The sequence below is a fragment of the Psittacula echo genome (assembly GCF_963264785.1).
Source record: "Psittacula echo genome assembly, chromosome: 3".
NCBI classification, from domain to species: domain Eukaryota; kingdom Metazoa; phylum Chordata; class Aves; order Psittaciformes; family Psittacidae; genus Psittacula; species Psittacula echo.
Window position 1 is genome coordinate 126,159,759 of NC_137736.1, and position 26,240 is coordinate 126,185,998.

Here is a 26,240-nt window from a genome sequence, read left to right on the forward strand (position 1 = left end):
TTCTCTGGGCACCCTGGGCCAGCGCCTCAGCACCCTCACAGGGAACAGCTTCTGCCTAAGAGCTCATCTCAGTCTCCCCTCGGGCAGGTTCAAGCCATTCCCCTTGGCCTGGCCCTACAGGCCCTTGTCCCAAGCCCCTCTCCAGGTTTCCTGCAGCCCCTTTAGGCACTGGAGCTGCTCTCAGGTCTCCCCTTCAGGAGCCTTCTCTTCTCCAGGCTGACCCAGCCCAGCTCTCTCAGCCTGGCTCCAAAGCAGAGCTGCTCCAGCCCTCGCAGCATCTCTTTAACCAACACCCCCAAGTCCTTCTCCTCAGGCTGCTCCATCCAGTCTTCCCCAGCCTGGGTTTGTGCTGGGATTGCCCTGACCCAGGAGCAGGACCCTCCACTTGGCCTTGTTGAACTCTATGAGGTTCACACTGTCCCACCTCACCAGCCTGCCCAGGTCCCTCTGGATCCCATCCATTCCTTCCAGTGTGTCAACCATGCTCTGTCCCTTGCACAGAGATTGAGTTCAAGCCACAGACAGGTACAGGGGCAACTGCGTTAGTCAGGGGCAGATTCCCCATCCAGCACATTCACCAGAACCAAGCTAGCTCCATCCCACGGTGATTTACTGCAGTAACTGGTTTCATACAAGCAGGGCAACCACCACAGGCTGTGCTACTTGATTTAATAATCACTATTTTGTCTTCAATTGACTATTATTCTTTGCTCTTCCTATTGTAAAGGCACCAGGTTTCTGCAACCGGTATCAGGGGACTCAAATAAGAAATGATCATCTGGTTAACCCTGCTCAAATGAAACACAATAAAATCTTCCTTCATTCCCCCCCAAAAGACACAGCAATCAGAGTTACAGTGAGCCTTGAAGTTGGTTGAGTATAAGTTATAGAGGCAGTGTTAAGGATAACCCATATTTGGGGATTTAAAGGCCAATACCTCTTCCACTTGCAGTAAAGTGACATGGGTTTTCACCCTGGAATTTGAGTTATTAAAGAGAAAAGCTGCCTCCTGCACATTTTATTCACTTTTAAAAATCCAGCTTTCCAGAACTTCGTTTTTTAGGCTTCTTTTTGCTTCACCTCAACACTACCTAATCCCTGAGCCAGGTTTCCAAAGCACACAAGCTTTACTTCTGTTTCCAACCCCTTCCTCTTCCCCATTCACATCCCAACAACTGAAAGACTTCACACTGGCCATCAATTCAGAATTCCTTGGTAGTTTCTGCCATTGCTTTACAGAAACGAGTAAAATCCTCCTTGTCACTGATACGCTTTCTATTTGCCTCACCCAACAGACTTCACAAACACAAGTGTTAGTGAAGGCTCTTGCCCATGTGTTCATCAGATGCACGCTGCCTTCACCATTGTCTCCTGCCTGTCTGGAATTACTCACTGGTTATTTTGACACTCTAAAGTGGAACTTGAATTCTTCCTTTCCCCTATCTATCACGTGCTTTATGTTTCCACTAACTCCACTCTTCCCTCTCCTTCTTCCTTGTAGGAAGCTCCTCCAGGACCAGCCTACCTATGGGCTTCTGAACACCCTACAGACCTTCCAAAGATCTTTCAACTACTTCTTTAGGTGTGTTTGCTTGTGCTCCATTACTACTGGTCTTTCAGCACCAACATCTTTAATTCAAATGCTCCACTTCCGAGTTCTCTTTTTGACACAACTCACTTCAGGTTTCTCTCTTCACACTCTTCTGACCCTTCTTCCCCAAACCAGGCATTTCTATAGCTTCATTTTCAACACCAACTATCTGATCCATTCCTTAAATCTCTTTTTTTCCTTCCACCCCTGCACCTTCTAACACTTCTCAGCTCAGCAACTCCTCATTTACCCACTTCTATTTCTTTTCTTTGGCCTGGTTACACTAAACTTGATCAGCCATTCCATTCCTATAATCTCATTCTTTATGCTGTTCCACAGCTCTTCACCATTCATTTCTTCTTTCACCCCCCAACTCCTTTGTTTTCTTTCCTGTATCTGGCTCTTCCCATCTGTGCTTACTGTAGATCTTCTTTCATGACACTTTTTTGGTTGCATTTAGCATCACTGATGCCAGCACTAACTGCAGCTCTGGAGGGAATCTGCAGAGAGAGGAAAACCTTCAACAGCCTTAGGCACTAACCCTGATTTACTGCAAACTCCCCCCGGAGTTATCAGTTCCTGGTCAGTGCCATGTGCAATTCACTGACTCTTTACAGGATAGGGATTATTCTGAGACTTGCCTCTATGCATGGAAATAATCAGGAATTTCGGAGTTAAAACCATATGCACAAGCATGGCTAAAACCCCACACACGTTCCCTGTTGTAATTAAAGCATGCCTGCAGACCATGGCAGCACGTGGACTGCTTTGGGGGTTACCCTGCAGATGAGAATTACCACACCCGGCTCCAAGTATCTGATTGCGCAGAAGCGGATTTTACTAAAAGTTCTGCTCTTTCATTTAGGAGATTTTATGTATTAATTATTATAGGTCTTTTAGGTATACAGAAAACGTGCTGACAAACGGACAAATAGCATTCAGAATATAAAAAGACGCTATCATCAAATCCCAGCCTGGTTTGGGTTTGAAGGGACCTTCAAGCTCCTCCAGCTCCAACCCCTGCCACGGGCAGGGACCCCTTCCATTGGAGCAGCTTGCTCCAAGCCCCTGTGTCCAACCTGGCCTTGAACACTGCCAGGGATGGGGCAGCCACAGCTTCTCTGGGCACCCTGGGCCAGCGCCTCAGCACCCTCACAGGGAAGAGCTTCTGCCTAAGAGCTCATCTCAGTCTCCCCTCTGGCAGGTTCAAGCCATTCCCCTTGGCCTGGCCCTACAGGCCCTTGTCCCAAGCCCCTCTCCAGCTTTCCTGCAGCCCCTTTAGGCACTGGAGCTGCTCTAAGGTCTCCCCTTCAGGAGCCTTCTCTTCTGCAGGCTGAGAAAAACTGGTAAGAGTGCACTCAAACAAATAGTAAAGACATGCTAATAAAAAACATATATATATATATCTATATATATATATATATAGATATATATATATATAGATATATATATATCAAATTCCCTTTCAAAATGAGCTCCAAAAAGCCACTTTCTCTTATTCACATCATTGTCCACATACCTGAGAGGAAAGGAAACACAATTCCCCCTTTTTTGCATACAAACCCCGGATGATTAATTGAACATATAATTAACATATGTTTGTCAACTCCTTCTTTCACTGCAGGTCTCCAGCCCAATATTTTCTACCCAGCTAAATAGATAGTGCCACTATTCATTATGCAAAGGTCTCTGCTGCAAACCAAAGATGTGCCGGTAAATAGCAGTGTTGGACTCAGTACGAGGTGAGTCATGTTTGAGTTTCGGGTCATTACAGGTAACTCAGCTCTTCGTTCCTAACTCAGCTCTTCATTCCTCAAATATTTTTGCTCTTTGGATATTATTTGGAGCTGTGTGAAGAGAGGAATTCCTCCCCTATGAGCCATACGGAGAAGAGGGAAAAGAAATTCATTGTAAATAATCAGCTGCTCCTGGGAGACAGGGACATTGCAGCGTGCCAAAGCAAATGAATCCCAGACACAAAGATGTGAATCAAGCTTTAAAAGTGAGATAAAGCAGGGAAATTAAAGAGAAATTAAACTACCTTCAGTCAGGACTGTATTTGACACACAGCGGCCAAAGTGTGCCTAAAATCCCAAGTTTTCAAAGGGAAATGCTCTTCACACGAATGCTCAGAGGGGAAAAGAAGAGAGTTCTCTCTATAAAGGTGGGGGAATGCAGAAGGGTTTTGCAAAGTCTTGTTTTCAGCAATCAAGACCAACTTTCTGCGAAGGAAAGCCAAGAAAGTCTGGTTTTCACAGATCTCAACTAGAATCAGAACCCAAGTGAACTGCATTCATATTGAAATCAGCATTGCTAGAGAATGGATTGCAGCAGAACAACTTCTCTGCAGCCAAGGGCAAGCTTCCCATTTGCAGTCTGGTCTCATCTCTCCACTCAAACCTTCCTTTATCACGTCTTTCACTTGGACTCAATGGAGTAAGCGATGTGTTTCTGAACACAAGATGTCAAAGGCAGCTCTGCTGGGACTCAATTGACTTCCACAGGGTTTGGGTCATTAGGAAGCATTTAGATATTGTTGCAAATGCACATAGTGCTGCGCAAACACAGAAGGAAACAGATTTCCTACCTGGAAGCACTCGCAACACAAATACACACACCAAAACCCAGGGAAATCAGATATGTTGTGGTCTGCCAGATGGACGAATTCGGCGGTGTTTTACAGGCATGGAATGGGATCACTGAAGGCACAATAAGGCAAGAGGAAGAAGAGAACAAAATCAGAGTAACAGAGTCACAGACTGGTTTGGGTTGAAGGGACCTTAAAGCTCCTCCAGCTCCAACCCCTGCCACGGGCAGGGACCCCTTCCACTGGAGCAGCTTGCTCCAAGCCCCTGTGTCCAACCTGGCCTTGAACACTGCCAGGGATGGGGCAGCCACAGCTTCTCTGGGCACCCTGGGCCAGCGCCTCAGCACCCTCACAGGGAAGAGCTTCTGCCTAAGAATCATAGAATCATAGAATAGTCAGGGTTGGAAAGGACCTTAAGATCATCCAGTTCCAACCCCCTGCCATGGGCAGGGACACCTCACACTAAACCAGGGCACCCAAGGCCTCATCCAACCTGGCCTTGAACACTGCCAGGGATGGAGCATTCACAACCTCCCTGGGCAACCCATTCCAGTGCCTCAGCACCCTCACAGGAAAGAATTTCTTCCTTAGATCCAACCTGAACTTCCCCTGTTTCAGTCTGAACCCATCACCCCTTGTCCTGTCACTACAGTTCCTGATGAAGAGTCCATCCCCAGCATCCTTGTAGCCCCCTTCAGACACTGGAAGCTGCTCTGAGCTCTCCACGCAGCTTCTCTTCTCCAGGCTCAACAGCCCCAATGTTCTCAGCCTGGCTCCATACAGGAGCTGCTCCAGTCCCTGATCATCCTCGTGGCCTCCTCTGGACTTGTTCCAACAGCTCCATGTCCTTTTTATGTTGAGGACACCAGAACTGCACACAATGCTCCAAGTGAGGTCTCACAAGAGCAGAGTAGAGGGGCAGGATCACCTCCTTCGACCTGCTGCTCACGCTCCTCTTGATGCAGCCCAGGATACGGTTGCTTTCTGGGCTGCGAGCGCACACTGCAGCCGGCTCATGTTCAGTTTCTCATTGACCAACACCCCCAAGTCCTTCTCTGCAGGGCTGCTCTGAATCTCTTCTCTGCCCAACCTGTAGCTGTGCCTGGGATTGCTCCGACCCAGGTGTAGGACCTTGCACTTGGCATGGTTAAACTTCATCAGGTTGGCATCAGCCCAGCTCACAAGCGTGTCGAGGTCCCTCTGGATGGCATCCCTTCCCTCCGGCGTATCAACCGAACCACACAGCTCGGTGTCATCGGCAAACTTGCTGAGGGCGCACTCAATCCCACTGTCCATGTTACCGACAAAGATGTTGAACAAGACCGGTCCCAACACCGATCCCTGAGGGACACCACTCGTTACCGGTCTCCAGCCGGACATGGAGCCATTGACCACAACTCTTTGCGTGCGGCCATCCAGCCAGCTCTTTATCCACCGAAAAGAGCTCATCTCAATCTCCCCTTTTTAAGCTTAACACACAAAGGTGCAACACTTCAGAGCTTCACAAACAAGGAGCTTAACTTTAACACAGCAAAGGACAGAAAAGCACTTGTGCACACCAGGAAAGCACAGCAACCTGTATCAAATATTTCCATGAATGTTGAAAGAAGGATTTTGTTCAGGTCATTTCAGTTGCTCTACAAGGGATGTCAGTATTTTGAAGACTGCCAAAGACATTCTGGTAGTAATAAAGAGGCAAAAATGAATCAAAACGTATGTTAAATATAAAGAAAACATCATTGAGAAAGATGATATCTCATTGCTTTCAGAATTAGAATTTTATTAGTATGATAAACAGATGAAAGGGTAGATTTGAAAATTAAAAGCAAATATAGTGCTGGTTCACAGCAGGGAAGATCTACCTAAGATGGGACTGAAATCCCAGCACTGCCCACTGCAGTATTATCCTTCTCATAGAATCTCAGACTGGCTTGGGTTGGAAGGGACCTTAAAGTTCATCAAGTTCCAACCCCCTACCACGGGCTGGGGCACCTTCCACTAGAGCAGCTTGCTCCAAGCCCCATGTATAATAAGAATAGCTCCAATATAGCAAGAGAAGATTCACTAAAACCACTCCCTCACTCACTGAGATATTCAACGTGAGGGCAAGAAAACCCAGAGATGACCAAAACCTGACTCACCTATGGAAAAGCCTTCCGATAAATCAAGCACCATAAAGACAAAGACTATAACAACCACCTCCTAAATACATACATAAAACATCCTTAATATGGATGATTGAATGAGTCCACATGCAAACAGGAATGATTCAAATACGCTCTGCTATCATGTGATATTGATATAAATGAGGAGCAATTCATGGTACCAAACTACTTAAACCCTACCCTCCAACCTGGCATGGCTTTTCTTCATGTATTTTTGTACCCCAATTCTTTTCTAGTGTGGGCCTTCTGTATTTGATCACACTGGTACTGAGATTACAATCCCCACATACACACAGGCTTCTCAACACTGTCCCTGCTCTGAGTATAAGTGTTTTTCCCAGGATTAGGTATTTTATCTGCACATAAAAGCAAATCCATCTCCCAGGCACACTGAAGGGCAGGGGTGGTGGTTCTTCAGTTGATTTTCACTCCCTGCTCCCACAGCAGTGAATTGTGGGTACCTCTCCACATGGTATTTAATTAAAAGTTACTCTGCTTCTGATTCTTTAGGCCCTTGGATACCAGCTCCATTGACCATTTATGCAGTGAAAGGAATTTCATAGAAAACTGGGCTTTTATTGTGCATCCAGAGCTGGTGACAGTGTAATTTTGAGCAGGGAGACAGCTGGAGGTGCAGTTTGCTCTAAAAACACAGAAAGGTGAAATGTAGAAACACCTGAGAGAGGAGAAAGCCAAAATCAAGGAGGATTACACATATTAATGCTGTACAAATACTATTTAATATAGCTTAAGGTATGTCAAACCCTTGATTTCTTTGGCACAGAGGCAGTTCTCCAATGGCACTTCACTGATACCAAAGCAGGATCCGTTCCTATGTTAAAGCCTGGTATCAAAAAGAAGGGTTAAAAAGGGATCTTTGATTTAAACTACATCTCTTGCAGTCAAAGAGGGCTGATTAAACACATCTTGTCCAGGGATACACCCCAGTGCATGCATAAACATTGCTTGGATAACACAGGGATAAAAGTGGCTGGCCGAAGCATGCACCAGTGCTTTTTACATTGAGGTTGGGTTTATTCTATTTTAAATGGTAGAAATGTACCTGTGATCCTATCAGTAGCCTCTGGCCATGGGTTTAAAGAGCTGAAATCATATCTTAGCCTCAGCAAACTCATTACTGGCCTTTCTGATAACCTGAGTAAAGCAGCATTTATAACCCAGCCCATATAACCACTGAGGAAAAACTCACTCCAGATGTTTCCCAGCACAGGAGTCACACAAGCTCCTGAGGACAACTGGTGATTTGTGCCCAAACTGGGAAGGAAAAGTAGATTTCAACATCAGAAACCTGAGCAAAATAAAGAGAAGTGATATAAGTGATACTTCCAGAAGAGCTGACGCTGCATTGTCAAACCTCACTACAAATAAAGGCAAAGCAGACAATCCTACATGAGCAGGGCTGGACACATGCACACAGTAGAACAACCCCAGATGCTCTCCCATCTTTCCTGGAAAATACTGCCCATTTAAACATACTAAGTGCTTTAAAACTGCACATAATGTGTGGTAGGACCAGTACAATAGCAAGTAGAATTGCAACCCTGGACTTCAGCAGGGCAAACTTTGGCCTTTTCAGGCAATTGCTAGGGGAAGTCCCATGGGCAAGGCTGCTTGAAGGTAAAGGGGCCCAAGATAGTTGGTTGGCATTCAAGAATTGCTTATTCCAAGCTCAAGAGCTGAGCATCCCGACACGTAGGAAGTCAAGGAAGAGGGCCAGGAGACCTGCGTGGCTGAATAAGGAACTGCTGGGTATGCTCAAGTGGAAGAGGAGAGTTTACAGGTCATGGAAGGAGGGGCTGGCCACTCGGGAGGAATATAAGGCTGCTGCTAGAAGATGTAGGAAGGCAGCTAGGATGGCTAAGGCCTCCTTAGAATTAAATCTGGCCAGAGGGGTCAAGGACAACAGAAAGAGCTTTTTCAAATACATAGCTGATAAAACTAATACCAGAGGCAAGGTTGGCCCACTGGTGAACGGGATGGGTGCCCTGGTGACAGAAGATACTGAGATGGCAGAGTTATTGAATGCCTTCTTTGTGTCAGTCTACTCTGTTGGAGGCAGTCCTGAAGAACCCTGTACTCCTGAGACCTCAGATGAAGTCAGGTCACTGGAGCGGTTTGCCTTAGTCCATGAGGAATGGGTTAGGGACCAGTTGAGCAATCTGGACATCCATAAATCCATGGGTCCAGATGGGATGCACCCGCGGGTGTTGAGGGAACTGGCGGAAGTCATTGCTAGACCACTCTCCATCATCTTTACCAAGTCTTGGGAAACGGGAGAGGTGCCTGAGGACTGGAGGAAAGCAAATGTCACTCCAGTCTTCAAAAAAGGCAAGAAGGAGGACCCGGGTAACTATAGACCGGTCAGCCTCACCTCCATCCCTGGGAAAGTGATGGAACACCTTATCCTTGATGCCATCTTAAGGCATGTCAAGGATAAGAGGGTTATGAAGGGCAGTCAACATGGCTTTACCAAGGGGAAGTCATGCTTGACCAACCTCCTAGCCTTTTATGAGGAAATAACATTGTGGATGGATGATGGCAGAGCGGTGGATGTGGTCTACCTTGACTTCTGCAAAGCATTTGACACAGTCTCCCACAGCATCCTCATAGCTAAATTGAGGAAGTGTGGCCTGGATGATCAGGTAGTGAGATGGACTGCGAACTGGCTGAAGGACAGAAGCCAGAGAGTTGTAGTCTATGGGGCGGAGTCCAGTTGGAGGCCTGTATCTAGTGGAGTGCCTCAAGGGTCAGTATTGGGACCAGTATTATTTAATATATTCATCAATGATTTAGATGAGGGAATTGAGTGTACTGTCAGCAAGTTTGCTGATGACACTAAGCTGGGAGGAGTGGCTGACACGCCAGAAGGCTGTGCTGCCATCCAGCGGGACCTGGACAGGCTGGAGAGTTGGGCAGGGAGAAACTTGATGAAATATAACAAGGGAAAGTGTAGAGTCCTGCATCTGGGCAGGAACAACCCCAGGTTCCAGTATAGGTTGGGGAACGACCTGTTAGAGAGTAGTGTAGGGGAGAGGGACCTGGGGGTCCTAGTGGATGGCAGGATGACCATGAGCCAACACTGTGCCCTTGTGGCCAGGAAGGCCAATGGCATCCTGGGGTGTATTAGAAGGGGGGTGGTCAGTAGGTCGAGAGAGGTCCTCCTTCCCCTCTACTCGGCCCTGGTGAGACCGCATCTGGAATATTGTGTCCAGTTCTGGGCCCCTCAGTTCAAGAAGGACAGGGACCTGCTGGAGAGAGTCCAGCGCAGGGCGACTAAGATGATTAAGGGAGTGGAGCATCTCCCTTATGAGGAAAGGCTGAGGGAGCTGGGTCTCTATAGTTTGGAGAAGAGGAGACTGCGGGGGGACCTTATTAGTGTATATAAATATATAAAGGGGGAGTGTCATGAGGATGGAGCCAGGCTCTTCTCAATGGCAAACTATGATAAGACAAGGGGTAATGGGTATAAACTGGAACACAAGAGGTTCCACTTAAACTTGAGAAGAAACTTCTTCTCAGTGAGGGTGACAGAACACTGGAACGGGCTGCCCAGGGAGGTTGTGGAGTCTCCTTCTTTGGAGACATTCAAAACCCGCCTGGACACATTCCTGTGTAACCTTATCTAGGTGTTCCTGCTCTGGCAGGGGGATTGGACTAGATGATCTCTTGAGGTCCCTTCCAATCTCTAACATACTGTGATACTGTGATACTGTGATAATTAGAAGCTCCCCATGACCCGGCTTCAGTGTGCGCTTGAGCCCAGAACCCCCCCGTGTGCTGGGTGCACCCCCAGAGCGTGAGCAGCAGCTCAGGGAGGGGATCCTGCCCCTCTGCTGTGCTCTGGGGAGACCCCCCCTGCAGCCCTGATCCAGCTCTGGGGCAGCAGCACAAGAGGGACGTGGAGCTGTTGGAGCGAGGCCAGAGGAGGCCATGGAGCTGCTGCGAGGGCTGGAGCAGCTCTGCTCTGGAGCCAGGCTGAGAGAGCTGGGCTGGGGCAGCCTGGAGAAGAGAAGGCTCCTGAAGGGGAGACCTTAGAGCAGCTCCAGTGCCTAAAGGGGCTGCAGGAAACCCAGAGAGAGGCCTGGGACAAGGGCCTGTAGGGCCAGGCCAAGGGGAACGGCTTTAACCTGCCAGAAGGGAGACTGAGATGAGCTCTTAGGCAGAAGCTCTTCCCTGTGAGGGTGCTGAGGCGCTGGCCCAGGGTGCCCAGAGAAGCTGTGGCTGCCCCATCCCTGGCAGTGTTCAAGGCCAGGTTGGACACAGGGGCTTGGAGCAAGCTGCTCCAGTGGAAGGGGTCCCTGCCCGTGGCAGGGGTTGGAGCTGGAGGAGCTTTAAGGTCCCTTCCAACCCAAACCAGGCTGGGATTCTATTACCCTGTAAGCCTGTGACTCAGTTTCATTAAAACTCTTTCCCTGATATCAGCCCTTAAATTCACCCCTCTGAATAGCTGTCATCAGCAAATACCAGCTCGTTGCTCCTCACCTTCTCTGGGCAGTTCATATACATCCCCACCAGCTGAGTCCCAGAGCAAAGTCCTGCCTGTCCCTGGAGCTCAGGCCACCCCTCTCTGCTTTGAATCTTGGAATCAGTTATCTCTTTTACAGTGACCTTCATGCCATGACTGCTTCATTTCTTTAAGTGTATTGTGAGAAGAAGGGTTGCTGCTGCGTGTGAGTAAATTGATCTTGATTCCAAACCCGCAGCTGTATCTTAGTGCTTTGCTTTGCAGATTTGCACAGCTTATCTCAGGTTTTTGTTTGCTTTCTTCCCTTCTGTGTCTCAGCCCTTAGGAAGTTACACCAAGGCAAGGTACAAGCGTTGAAAACAACCTCCTGAAATCCTTCTTCAGTTTCTGATATTTGTGCTCTTTCGGGTAAGCCACAGAGCTGAAAATAGGTGTAACGTCCAAATTAAGACAGTAAATGTAGCTAAATTCCAGTCATAGACTAAGTTACAAATGAAATACTCCCAGGCTTACAAATGTCTCTTTACACTCAACAGTGATGAGATTTCCTTCACTAAACGGTTCACTAAAACTTCCCTGGGGCTGTTGAGCCTGGAGAAGAGAAGCTGCATGGAGACCTCAGAGCAGCTTCCAGTGTCTGAAGGGGGCTACAAGGATGCTGGGGAGGGACTCTTCATCAGGGACTGTAGTGACAGGACAAGGGGTAACGGGTTCAAACTGAAACAGGGGAAGTTTAGATTGGATCTAAGGAAGAAATTCTTTACTGAGAGGGTGCTGAGGCACTGGAATGGGTTGCCCAGGGAGGTTGTGAATGCTCCATCCCTGGTGGTGTTCAAGGCCAGGTTGGATGAGGCCTTGGGTGCCATGGTTTAGTGTGAGGTGTCCCTGCCCATGGCAGGGGGTTGGAACTGGATGATCTTAAGGTCCTTTCCAACCCAAACCATTCTATGATTCTAAAACCACTTCCTAAGCAAGCTGTAAAATTCCACCTCCAGCCCTCACAGGGTTGTACATAACAGGAATAAACAGGGATTTACTCTTTCAACCAGCTTCTAATGTTGCATTTCACAAAGTTTCTCCCTGATTATTCTTGGAGTTTATCCAGCTTCGGGATCGTGAAATGCTGCTGATTCATGGCAGGATTAGGATGTGCTGACGAAGCATCGCTGGAATTTAGACTTGGTGTGAGCACGAGGGTAGCCTGGCTGATGGTATCAGTTTGTGTGTTCAGCACTGTGGGATGCAGGAATAGGCACTATGTTAAATTCCATCCTTTAGCTATATTTAGTGTTTTTTCATAGAATCACAGACTGGTTTCCTGCAGCCCCTTTAGGCACTGGAGCTGCTCTGAGGTCTCCCCTTCAGGAGCCTTCTCTTCTCCAGGCTGCCCCAGCCCAGCTCTCAGCCTGGCTCCAGAGCAGAGCTGCTCCAGCCCTTGCAGCATCTCCATGGCCTCCTCTGGACTCACTCCAACAGGATCATATAATGGCTTGGAGCAAGCTGCTCCAGTGGAAGGTGTCCCTGCCCGTGGCAGGGGTTGGAACTGGATGAGCTTTAAGGTCCCTTCCAACCCAAACCACTCTGTGATTCCATGATTTCTGAAAGCACAGCTACCCAGCTGTGTCTGTACAACCACAGAACAGAAGTATTCTCATCCATAACCTGGAGTAGAGGCATTAATGGAGACAGCCTATATAGAAAGGAGATGGAGCACAGAAGGATAATACAACTGATCCAAACGTCTTTCCCCATTTGTAGTTTTAGAGAGAGGAACAAGAAGAGGTAATTCATGTTTGTACTGAAATTTAGAAGAAAATATGCTTATACAATTGATGCTTTATCTATCCTGATGGCTGGTGCCATTATTGTCCCTTCCTTCACAGATGTTCCAATGGGCAATCAAAAAGGGTTTCACTTTATCAGTTCTTCCACTGCCATCACTCCTAGTATGAAATAACAGCTCCAGAGAAACAAAAGGCTGGAAGAGAAGGAAGTGAAAAGCTCATCCTTAGGTTTTACAAAGCAGTCCCCACTTATTCCAGCAGCCAGTTAAGTACCACCACCTCTCTTTGCAATCAAACCCCTTTATCTCTCTCTGGAGCCTACTGCAAGAACAGAATTGCATGACCCTCCTCTGCAATTCAAGACTTTGCTTAAGAGCACAGGGTGTGAATTGAAGGTGATGCAATGAAGAGAGACCAGGGCAAAAGTAAGAGGACTAATACCAGCAATTAATTCTGCAGCACTGATGAAGCCCTTTGCTAGCAGCTGGTTTGCCTTCATACAGAAAGACCTCTGTGTGTCCCCCCTGGTTTTCACACCTGCAAAAATACCTTGGTGGTTATATGAAATCTTACTGCATCAGCAGTGTGAAAATGCTTATTTAGAGGTATTACAGTACCAGAATAATTCATTTACATGAGAACAAAAGAGGGGAGGCACTTGAAACACTGCAAGCTTCATGAAAGCACATTTTACCATAGTATAGGAAGTTAAACAAGGAGGATCTATCCAGTCCCACATCATAGGTTGTATTTTATATTGCTCTCAGGGAAAATAAAAGGGCAGCTGAATTCTCCTTGTCTATTTTGCTTTGTAACATAAAAGGGAAGCTGAATCTTCACAGAATCATAGCAATCTTCACAATCTTCAATGGGTTGATTTAAATCTGCTCTATAATAGAACAAAGCACAGGGTTCATGCCAACTTCTGTAGATGACCTGCGCAACCTCAACTTGTCAGCCTCTTAATTGTAAAAAGCCACTTTCAAAGCATTAGAAACATATTGCCTCATTTCTCGAAGCTCTGGAGGTACCAGAATAGCCAGTAAGACACATCTGCTCAAACCGTCTCAGGCAGAAGCTTCATTCAAACTCTGACATAGCTCAAGCTATTCGAAAGAGTGACATGAAAATAACACAGCTCATTTCTCTATTAAATCCCTAATATTTTAATTGCTTAGAAATAAAATCACAGAATGACAGAATGGCTGAGGTTGAAAGGGAGCTCTGGAGATCAACAGATCTAAACCCTGGTCCTAACAGCCACCTATAAAGCACTAGAAATGCACTTCTAAGTTCCTACAAATAACTTCCATAAAGTGGCCAACTAAGGAACAACTCTTGAGGATGGACAGCTTAAACTGAAACAAGGGGATGGGAGACGAAGTAGCTCAAGTCTTCTACCATTATAAAGCCCTGCTATTACAAACACACAACCAAACCCAGCAATTTTTACGTTTTATTGATATGGAATTATTGCTGCAGTGCAGGAAATCAGCTCTGAAGCCAAGAATCCCAGCCTGGTTTGGGTTGGAAGGGACCTTCAAGCTCCTCCAGTTCCAACCCCTGCCATGGGCAGGGACCCCTTCCACTGGAGCAGCTTGCTCCAAGCCCCTGTGTCCAACCTGGCCTTGAACACTGCCAGGGATGGGGCAGCCACAGCTTCTCTGGGCACCCTGGGCCAGCGCCTCAGCACCCTCCCAGGGAAGAGCTTCTGCCTAAGAGCTCAGCTCAGTCTCCCCTCGGGCAGGTTCAAGCCATTCCCCTTGGCCTGGCCCTACAGGCCCTTGTCCCAAGCCCCTCTCCAGCTTTCCTGCAGCCCCTTTAGGCACTGGAGCTGCTCTGAGGTCTCCCCTTCAGGAGCCTTCTCTTTTCCAGCCCTTGCAGCATCTCCGTGGCTTCCTGTGCACTCTCTCCAACAGCTCCACACCCCTCTTGTGTTGGGAGATATCTTCAGTTGTCGGATATCTTCACTTCTCTGACTTCAGATATAAGAGTAAAGGTGAATGGGGATGTTCATTTACTCTTTTACATATTCAACTGCTCTTGGGCAAGTTTAGGTTAGCTTTACAGAGGTACACACCATTCTAATTTCAGTCATGTTCTGTTACAGGCTCCACAACCTGAATGAATTTGTTCAGCTTCCTCCTGTATCATTTTCTATCCATCCAACAGCAGCACGTGCAGGTTTACAGCACACTGTCAAAACCAAAGGCCTCAAACATGGGCACATCATCCCAGAAGTTAGCTTTTCCCCCCTTCAATTCTCATAAAAGTTTCTTATGGAAGTAAAGTGAAAATTGCATCACCATTATACCTGATTATAGTTGCATATTTTTATATAGGTAGATAGTGCATTATCCTTCTCATAAAACCAATTAGGTTGGAAAAGACCTTTAAGATCATCAAGTCCAACTGTTCCCCTGGACTGCCAAGTCCATCACTAAACCATGTCACTAAGAGCAAACCCATCTTCCCTCACGGCTGCCCCTTCCCTCACGACTACCCCTTACCCCTTATGTTTGCCCGTCTCCCACTGTCTGACATCCCTGATGCATCCCCAGCACTGGTGGGATCCTTCTTACCCAGAAGATGACTCTTCCATGAGCACACAGAAGAATTCCCGCTCCCAATCCCACCTCCAACCACATTTACTGGAGGCCATCACACTGATGCTCTGCTCTACCTTGAGCGAACAGAAATTACCAGCAAAACCCAAACCCATTAAACCAAACCCGGACAGAAAATGCCTTTCAAGACACTACCATAAAGAGAAGGAAGAGGATTTGATGGGAAAAGTGCAAGTTTCGAGCTAGGCTATTTGGATAGACAATCAAAAAGCAAACACAGATGTACTTGGCATCCTGAGCAGAAATAAATCCAGGAAACACGGGACCTCCCAGATTTCTCCTCCCAGAAAATATGTGACCAGCCCTTACTAAGTGTTCTTTATAGTTTAAATTCCCTCTTTATGGTTTGTGAAGGTAAAAGAGAAAGGCTTCAAGCCACATTTGTACACAATCAGAGCGGAGGGAGGTTTTCATAAATCTCCAGCCTTCCTCCTACTCAATTAGTTTCTGTTTGCAACCAGGAGGGAATCTGCTTTTCTTCGGGTTGAAAATATGGCAAGCGACCCTTGAAACGGCAAAAGGCAGAACATTGAGTGCATTGCCAGTGACATGAACAGCAGTGGGAGCACGTCAGGCAGAAAATACAGGATAATGAATTAAGTCCATACACTCATTAAAACTATTTTGGTGACAGAAAGGAATGTTTTACGTAGAGAAATTAAAATGCAAATCAATGCACAGGGTTTGTTCCTACACTGTACTTACCCTGGATTTCCAATTCCTGTGTGATATTCATGTTGATGATGATATTCATGATGGTGATGCCCCTAACTTACCAAACCCTATTTAATGATGTTTGCTCAATATAACCATGGAATTCCAGACTGGTTTGGATGGAAGGGACCTTAAAGCTCATCCAGTTCCAACCCTCTGCTACGGGCAGGGCCACCTTCCACTGGAGCAGCTTGCTCCAAGCCCCAGAGTTAATTCCTTTTAATAGACATGGATATCTCCCAACATAAAGCTCACCGAACAAACTGATCTCACTTTTAATGGGAAACACTGAAAAATGATCATCCAGTTGCTCAGATGCAACCAACAGGATACAAACCTGTGAACACCACTACATGAAGATTAAGCTGCAACAGCTTCTGAGATCAAGAAACCAAACCCCCATGACCACACTGGGACTGCAATACCCAAACTGCCCAAGTATGTTTTGACTTTCAGACTTGTAATTAGAAGGGTCATTTGCATGCATGAATTCTATGGAATCATAATGGGTACCATCACACAAATTTCTTCCACATTTTGGCTTCAATTCAGAATTGTACTTCAGAAACAAACATCTCTCCCAGTGTTTTACGGCAAAGGAAATCACAGAATCATAGAATGCTTTGGGTTGGAAAGGACCTTGAAATCATTTAGCTCCACCCCCCTGGAAATAACAGTTTTGTTAAGTTTCCCCAAAAATTCATTATTTGGTTGAAAACTTCCACCTCAGCAGCAAGCAAATGTTGAATTACACTGAAATTTCACTGAGTGCTCTAGAAAACACTTGAGGAGGGTTTATTATTTCAGTGGGAGAACCAACCCAGTGAGCAAGTGGAGCATGTCATCCTCAAGAAACCTGGAGAGGGGCTTTGGACAAGGGCCTGTAGGGCCAGGCCAAGGGGAATGGCTTGAACCTGCCAGAGGGGAGACTGAGATGAGCTCTTAGGCAGAAGCTCTTCCCTGGGAGGGTGCTGAGGCGCTGGCCCAGGGTGCCCAGAGAAGCTGTGGCTGCCCCATCCCTGGCAGTGTTCAAGGCCAGGTTGGACACAGGGGCTTGGAGCAAGCTGCTCCAGTGGAAGGTGTCCCTGCCTGTGGCAGGGGTTGGAGCTGGAGGAGCTTCAAAAGGTCCCTTCCAACACAAACCAGGCTGGGATTCTACGATTTCCACACTATATGAGAGACAAATCCTAGCAATTTAGTTATATATTTACCAAAGGAGTAAGCCATACAAACACCAGCAGTACTTACTTCCTTAGCTCATGTAGACTTCTGTGCTTACAGAATGTATTTACCACGTTAGCATCGCATCTTTTACTACTTTGCAGCTACCACTTCCTTTCCTGCACTGGCCCCCGTAACCTCACATTTCCCTTCTCCCGTCTCTTCCTTGAGAGAAGAGGCAGCACTACTTGATAAAAGGCCTTTTATCTGTCTAAAACTGAACAAATCTCCTACTGTGTATATAAGGTCTTACACTGAATCATCATTCATGGCAGATTTGACTTAAACATTCTCTCTCTGTGGGGTTTTTTTAGCTGTCAACACGGTCTGATTAGAAGAGGTCTGGTTGCAGGGTTGCAAAGGGGAAGAAGGAAGTATAGCTTTTAAAAATAGGTAAGAACATGTCTATTGTACCCTTTCAAGTAAATCCTTTAAGACAAACAGCCTTAGTAGCCAAGAAGCACTGCTCAGTCTACCTGACATCCATCTAACACACTGCTAGGTGTCAAGTGAAGCGCTGTGATCAGGACTGTTGAGAACTGGAGACCTTATCCTTAGTAAAATTAAGGTATAATAACCTAAGAGATGTGAAAAGTAAGAATAACTGCTCAGAAACATCACTACCTATAATATAAGGAGTCACAGAGAGTCCAAAGCTGCTGTATAGAAGGTGCAATCAAACATTTCTTTATAGCCCCATAGAAGGAAGTAGTAACACCTCTTATGGATTACCTTGGTCAGTCTAAGAGCTGAAACCCAGCTGAACTGCAGAAAACTTCCTCAGCTGAATTATCTACCTGAACTTCAGGGTGAAACAAGGAATGAAACTCTACATCCCTTTATTTATCCACGACTTATTTTCTTTAAACAAACCTTCTCTTTATAAGCCCACTCTCCAGAGCACCCTTCTCAGGCAACGCAGTGATTGCCGGTTGTACCCTAAATTGTGGCCTTTGGATTGTAAGAGAAGGTGCTCATTTGGGAAAGAAGCAGTGTTCTGTTGGAATACAATGATTTTACTTTAAATCTATGGCTCCAGAATAAAAGCAGGACTAAGAAAGCTCAGAAATGCAATGAGAAACCAGAAGAAGGTTAAAAGACAAATGGCTTTTGAACTTTTCATGGTGTGCTAGAAAATAGGAGGAAGGGATGTAGGTGCTGCTCATCCACCAAATATTTGCCTCTTTCCTAGAAGCTTTGGGGATTTAAACCAAAACATAAAGCACATAAAGAGCATATGAGGGTGCTGAGGCACTGGCCCAGGGTGCCCAGAGAAGCTGTGGCTGCCCCATCCCTGGCAGTGTTCAAGGCCAGGTTGGACACAGGGGCTTGGAGCAAGCTGCTCCAGTGGAAGGGGTCCCTACCCGTGGCAGGGGTTGGAGCTGGAGGAGCTTTAAGGTCCCTTCCAACCCAAACCCTTCCATGCTTGTATGAACTCCACAGACTGCGAGATACACAGCCCAGTTCACTAAAACTTAAAGACTGAGTAAAAAATGAACAGCTTTTAAGACTAAAGCTCTTCATCTGAAAGCAGAACCACTTACATGCATCAAAATTCCAGGCAGTGGATGCTTATGAGTGCGGTAATTGGAAAGAAAAATAAGGGCTAAAAGCAGGCAAAGAGAAATTCACTTGCATCAGTTCAGCAAAACCTGCAGTTTCTTTCTGAAGGGCTTTCTTTGTAGGAATAGTGTAAGTTGAAGCTTAGCAACCCCTTTCGAAGGGACTCGATGTTTTCAGTGAAAATAGAAGCTGACAGTCCACCTCTGTTCTTAGGGCAATATTAGTTTAACCTAAAGAATTCCATAAAGCCTGCAGCAGATAGCTGCGCAGTTTCTAAAGGCTGCCTTTGAACATGCCTGTTAAATGGACAAGTATTTCAGTTAAAGGCATTTCAGTTTTTCACCTAAGAGAACATGTTGTCAGTGAGACAAGCCCTAAATCAGATACCTGGTGTTTCCCCCCTGCTTTAAATGCTGACATGGGTTTCTCGGAGAAAGAAAAACTACACTAACAACTGAATGCAAAATCTACATAAAAAGAGAAGGGCACTGATAATATCGTTTGGAATGTCACACGTAGGCCCACAGCCTTTGTTCCAGGCCAAGTATATTATATTAAATGTTAAAGGGACATTTAATAGGGGGAATTCTAAAGAGCTTCTTGTTTGGGAGGAAAAAGGGAAACGTGCACTAAGGGGCTGAGCTGTGACAAGTGCAGAATTGTATCGATAATCCCATTAGAACACCTGATTTGTCCAACTTGTCTCTACAAGTTATTCTAAAATCCACAATAGTCTATTTAAGCATTTATGAAATGAGGCAGATCATGTCTTTGTAGCATTCAGGGCCACTGATTCTCCATGCTTTGTTGGAAAGAATGGGGTGAATAGCTCCTAAAGTCTTACACTTCATTTTCTTCAACCTCTGCTTGATATCCTGGTGTTCTGAATGGTGTTGGGCTATAGGAGAGGATAATACAAAGGTGGGATCAAGCAGGTGTTTGCTTTCTGGAAGCAGTAAGTTCTGCTGATGTATTATTCTTCAGCATCACGGCTTAAAGGCCCAAGGCAGGTCATCAATATGCATGATCTCTGCATCAGGCAGTGACTGGGAAGCTGTATGGATCCTCTCCTGGAAAAGGGAAAGCCTGCCAAGCTGAGATTTCAGGCAAGCCAATAGAACAGTCCAGGCTCCAGAGGTATCTGACATCATGTACACACATTCCATGCCAAAGATGAGATTATTCAGGAAAATGGAAAGGAATAAAGACACTTATTTAAAGCAATTACTCGTTAATGAATACGTATTTGTCATAATCCAGGTTGAAAATCAAATTTTCCTCTTAGTTTTGTACCTTAACTGAATGAATCCAAACCTCTTTTAAGAGATGACCATTATTGATTGATTCTCTCCTTCTGCTGCTCTCTGGGGAGACCCCCCCTGAGGTCCTGATCCAGCTCTGGGGTAACAACACAGGAGGGATGTGGAGCTGCTAGAGTGAGGCCAGAGGAGGCCATGAGGATGCTGCGAGGGCTGAAGCAGCTCTGCTCTGGAGCCAGGCTGAGAGAGCTGGGCTGGGGCAGCCTGGAGAAGAGAAGGGAGACCTTCTTTCCCCTACCTAAGGGGAGACCTCAGAGCAGCTCCAGTGCCTAAAGGGGCTGCAGGAAACCTGGAGGGGGGCTTTGGGCAAGGGCCTGTAGGGACAGGCCAAGGGGAATGGCTTTAACCTGCCAGAGGGGAGACTGAGATGAGCTCTTAGGCAGAAGCTCTTCCCTGTGAGGGTGCTGAGGCGCTGGCCCAGGGTGCCCAGAGAAGCTGTGGCTGCCCCATCCCTGGCAGTGTTCAAGGCCAGGTTGGACACAGGGGCTTGGAGCAAGCTGCTCCAGTGGAAGGGGTCCCTGCCCGTGGCAGGGGTTGGAGCTGAATGAGCTTTCAGGTCCCTTCAACCCAAACCAGTCTGGGATCCTATGACTACTGAAGTTCTATGCAATACTACTGATAAAATAGAATGAAGCTGCCTCCAAACTACTGACACACTTTTGAGTAATGCCCATCGAGCCTCTGAAGCATCAGGGATCAGTCATGAAGCCAGTGGGATCCAGACTGAATGTGCCTTTCTAAAGAGATCTAAAACAGTGCCCTAAAGACACTGAAAATCTCAAGAGAAGGATTATATTGAGAGATTTCAGAGATATAAAGGGCTTTTTTAATGATGTCTTGTCTGCCTCTTAAACTAGACAGCAAAGATAAAGCTGCCACCTGCAGACATGAGGAAGCTCATGGATGGAAAGGTTTCCCTCTGCATTTCTCCTAACATTCCCTACAGATAAGTTTGCAAATTCAATAAATCCAGAGCTGGATTTCAAAGCCATTTGCTGTCTCCAAACCAACTGCTATCAAGTACATCCAGATATAGCAATCATTCATCTCCCTGCCCAGCACGGAAATCTCTACATAGTCTACTCATTTACTACAAGAGGAAGTTTCTCTGCAGAGGAACCACGGAATGAGAGCCAAGTTTCATCAAAAGATAAGCCTGAGAAATAACTCCTTTCTGTATGCGTGCTTACTACCAACTAAATCCTTCCTCACATGATCTGGAATACAGAAGTCTCTTAATTCCCTAAAAGATAAAGTCCTAAAAATACATCTTCCCCACCCTGAGGGCTTATTTCCCTGATAGTTTTGACTGGTTGATTAGACAAGTCACTGGTTTCAGGCATAAATCAAACCCCAGACAAACATCTTCAGTATTACAGGAATACTCTAGAGGGAGATTTGCCACAGCAGTAAAGTGAATATCCTCCTCCAAGGAAGAAAGAAGCCAGTCAGGTTCATGGGTTAACAAAACAGGCTATTGACCAGTCAACCTATGGCTGTGTTGTGTTTGTCACCAAGGCAGGGACCCACCCTTAAAGTCCACAATCTCTTCCTGCTCCCCCTGAGGCCACAGTAACCTTCTGTATCCTCCAGGCTGAAAAGAACGCCAGCTTTCTGCCCAGATGACAGGGAATGAACTACTAAGCACAAACACAGGCTGGGGGAGATAGGATGGAGCCTCAGGAGGACTTGGGGTGCTGGGTGAGGAGAAGCTCCCCATGACCCGGCTTCAGTGAGCGCTTGAGCCCAGAACCACCCCATGTGCTGGGTGCACCCCCAGAGCGTGAGCAGCAGCTCAGGGAGGGGATCCTGCCCCTCTGCTGTGCTCTGGGGAGACCTTAGAGCAGCTCCAGTGCCTAAAGGGTCTCCAGGAGAGCCAGGCAAGGGCTTTGGACAAGGGCCTGCAGGGCCAGGCCAAGGGGAATGGCTTTAACCTGCCCGAGGGGAGACTGAGATGAGCTCTTAGGCAGAAGCTCTTCCCTGTGAGGGTGCTGAGGCGCTGGCACAGGGTGCCCAGAGAAGCTGTGGCTGCCCCATCCCTGGCAGTGTTCAAGGCCAGGTTGGACACAGGGGCTTGGAGCAAGCTGCTCCAGTGGAAGGGGTCCCTGCCTGTGGCAGGGGTTGGAGCTGGATGAGCTCTAAGGTCTCTTCCAGCACAAACCAGTCTGGGATTCTATGATACACTGCACTTCACTCACAGCTGCCGATAGGAATGTGTGGATACAAACTGTACCACCTTTTATTTCTCCATACTTTAAGGTGGTTTAAATGTATCAAGTTTCTCATTGCAACAGGAACCAACACCAGTGACCTGTCCACTCTCAGATCACAGATCAGATAGCTGCTTTTACTAAGCTCACACACCTCTTCAACATTCATGTGACCACCCGAAAAGCGGGCAGGAAAAGAAATCATATGTCAGTGGCTTCTTCCTTTCTTTCAGGTCAACAGGAACTCCTCCTTGCTCCTCAACCCAAATTCAGAGCTCTGATATAGCTCACAGAATGGACTTTCCCACTTGGTTTTCTCAGTGCCCTCACAGCTGAGGTACTACAGTTAGCAACTGATTAGCATGCACTGAAACGGGGAGCATGTTTCACAGCTCAAGCTCTTTGAGGTAACTTGCAGACTCATAGAGGTGGACCATGTTGACTGCCCGGAGTCATGTTTTACTCCAACACAATGAGAGCTAAAGATGAACCAAAACCAAAGCATGACAAAACAGGAATCATAGAACCCAAGACCGGTTTGCATTGGAAGGGACCTTAAAGCTCCTCCAGCTCCAACCCCTGCCACAGGCAGGGACACCTTCCACTGGAGCAGCTTGCTCCAAGCCCCTGTGTCCAACCTGGCCTTGAGCACTGCCAGGGATGGGGCAGCCACAGCTTCTCTGGGCACCCTGGGCCAGTGCCTCAGCACCCTCACAGGGAACAGCTTCTGCCTAAGAGCTCATCTCAATCTCCTCTCTGCGTGTTCCCAGCGTGAGAAACAGGCTGGGAAAGGTTCCTGTTGTGTTAAAACTGTTAAAGAACAATAGGAAGTACAGCAGAGGTGCAACTCCCACCTGAAACAAAATAACAACACCATTTTACCTCCTTCACAAGCTCAGGCAAACAGTGTTTTATCAGGCAGCAGCGAAGCACATTCACTAAGTTGCTCTTTCAGCTAACAAAAGAGTATTCCTGCCTCCCGATTTCAGCCAGCTTATTAATCATAAGAACAGCTAATAATACTCCTATAAAACTGCAATTTAAATGCTATTAACTAGGAATCCTGCTAATGGGAAATGAAAGCCTGTTCAAACTCTCAATTCTGAATATTAAGGAGAGCCTCAAATGTCTATTTAAGGATGCAGTACTGAAAATACCATTGAAACTGCTCCATGCATATTCACAACAGATCCAGAAAGGCCTTCACAACTGGAGGGCTGATACATCAGATGCTTCTCCCATTTATACCATGGCACAGCCAAAAAAGCCACCGCAGAACCCACCAAAGGAAGACAATAAGCACTGAAACCAGCTTGAAATCACTTCAACAGGTACAATATGGTAAAGAGACCGAGTAAAACCAACTCCCTTGGTAAAATGAGCCACAGCGTAACTTACAGGTTCTGATACATCCCATGCATTCAAGATACCTGAGTAAATTATCAACCCTGACCCATGTATTTCATGAGCATTTGTACAGGTATTACTCCAAACAAAAGCACTTTGTGCAGTGAAACTTGGCACCAAGCAGTGGGCAGCAGAACACAACTTCTTTTAACCAACAAAGCATTCAGTTCTGGGCAATTGGTTTTCACTATCCACCACTATTTATCTCTTTCCCTTGCCAAAAAGTCCTAAGTAAGAATATTCTGAGTCCTCTGACGGTGACAAGAGGCTTTTGGACAGAATCTGTGAAAAGATGTTGAAATCTTGCTTAAGAAACCTCCAGTTTCCTTTAGAACAGGTTTAAAAGGAAGATTCCCCCCTTGATGAATCCGACTTCACATTTCTTTTGCAGCACAATTCCTCTCCCCCTCCAAAACGAAGGCTCGATGTGGAATTTTATTACCATCTCCAACACAGAAATCCTTTTCACAGGCCCAAGAAGAAACATCCAACGTTGTTCCTGAACTGGGCACTTATCAGCAAACCAAGGAAGCGAGTCCAAAGCTCTCATTCATAGGAGGCATTGAAGGGATGTCAAATGATGCAGCTGGATTGCTGGAAAGCTGGGGGTGGGGGGGGTGTTTAAATGCAAGGAGCTGAAAGCCTCAGTTGTTAAGACTGAGTCTTCTGAATCTGAGAATGTAATTATTTTTCCAGCTTAGGCAGACTATTCCCTAAAAGCAGCGACTGCTGCATCTAAAACACATTCCCGATGTAGAATAGATAAATGTATTAAGAATGGATCTTAAATTCAATGTCATTACAAAAAATCATTACAAAACTCACTAAAGAACACATACTTTTAGTCAAAGGTTCAGGAGGCCTCTATTGATCCTGTCATTGAAAAACTGCCGCTCTGAATCAAATGAAGTGCAACTGCCAATGGAATCGATAGATGCTGATGTCAATCCATGTAGAGGGGAGGAAGAGGAGCAGCAATAACTGCAGATCCTCAGAGCGCTATTGTCAGCATCTGGCTTGAATTCAGTGCAAATTTAGTTTGATTTACAAAGTGTTTTCAGCTGAGTTTGAGGGCTGAGACCCCCTGCAGGAGACGTAGGGCTAGAAGTCACGTTCAGCACAGATATCATCATCTGACAGCAAAGTCAGGCCAGCAGCAACGTTTGCTTTGGGCAGACATGGGGGTGATGCAGCACTAACAGCAGGCTTAACACAACAACCCACAAACTACAGGTAGAGACACCCAAGCAACAGCTTCCATTTTCACGTCACTTCTGTCCCTGCCCCAACAACTGTAACATCAGGCACATCCCCAGTTGTATTTATTGTATATTGAGCTCCACAAGCTCCTTTGCTTCTATTTGAGTCAACTTTTAATCTGTTTTAAAAGAAATTAATGTCTTTTTCAGCTGTTGGACTTGGACTTAAGCTCCAAGAGCCTTCCCTGTAAATGAAGGAGGCAGCTGTACTCTTATGAGATGCTTTCTAATTTTGGAAGCAGGGAGGAAAAATCAATCCTCCCTCCTTTCTCCCAAACAAATCAGAATTCATTCCACTCCCTATCACCAGCACGAGGCCAAATCTGGCTGCTTTTATTGCAGATGAATGGGAAGCTGCTCCTACTGAAGAATGGGAATGTAAATTTATATTGGCCTGAGGATGCCAGAACCCATTTCCTCTCCCTTCAACTGACCTGATTTTACTTTTTGACTCAGGTTTCACACTAACTTCTGAGAAAACCTCAAAGAGGTCCCTGACTTTGTAACACTTTGAAAGAATAATATGAAAAATGGTTTCTGTACACAGGAACTTCCTCGAGTCAAAACATCCATGAAAACACCGAACAGGTCTAAGTCCTGCATAGGCCAAACTACCCGAATTGGAGTTTCAAGAGATACTTTCATAGTAAGTGACTTACAGAAAGGGTAAATGAAAAACCCCATACACCTAATGAATAAATTACATCAAGAGAACAATGCCATAGATAAGAAAATTCCTCCAGAACCTACCTGTGCATATTCCTTCTCAATTGCTGCCCTTTTCTGACTGAACGCTCTGAAAAAGAAGAAAAAAGAAATCCATTAATACATAAATCAAAATACTATAAATTCAATTATTTAATTAAAAAGATTTGGACTTGGGGTGTTGGGTGAGGAGAAGCTCCCCATGACCCGGCTGCAGTGTGCACTTGAGCCCAGAACCCCCCCGTGTGCTGGGTGCACCCCCAGAGCGTGAGCAGCAGCTCAGGGAGGGGATCCTGCCCCTCTGCTGTGCTCTGGGGAGACCCCCCCTGCAGCCCTGATCCAGCTCTGGGGCAGCAGCACAAGAGGGACGTGGAGCTGTTGGAGCGAGGCCAGAGGAGGCCATAGAGATGCTGCGAGGGCTGGAGCAGCTCTGCTCTGGAGCCAGGCTGAGAGAGCTGGGCTGGGGCAGCCTGGAGAAGAGAAGGCTCCTGAAGGGGAGACCTTAGAGCAGCTCCAGCGCCTAAAGGGGCTGCAGGAAAGCTGGAGAGGGGCTTTGGACAAGGGCCTGTAGGAACAGGCCAAGGGGGAATGGATGAGCTTTA

The 26,240-nt window shown here is 46.5% G+C and overlaps 1 protein-coding gene across 1 annotated transcript in view; it reads right to left on the reverse strand.

Moving 5' to 3' along the window:
* Positions 1 to 26,240, reverse strand: part of FCHSD2 (FCH and double SH3 domains 2) — a gene marked incomplete at both ends in the record, with an annotated part of 151,388 nt that overhangs the window by 95,901 nt on the left and 29,247 nt on the right. The window contains one exon of the mRNA XM_080613456.1: positions 25,684 to 25,729. Within this exon, the coding sequence (XP_080469582.1) occupies positions 25,684 to 25,729 (46 nt within the window). The remainder of the gene's footprint in view (positions 1 to 25,683; positions 25,730 to 26,240) is intronic.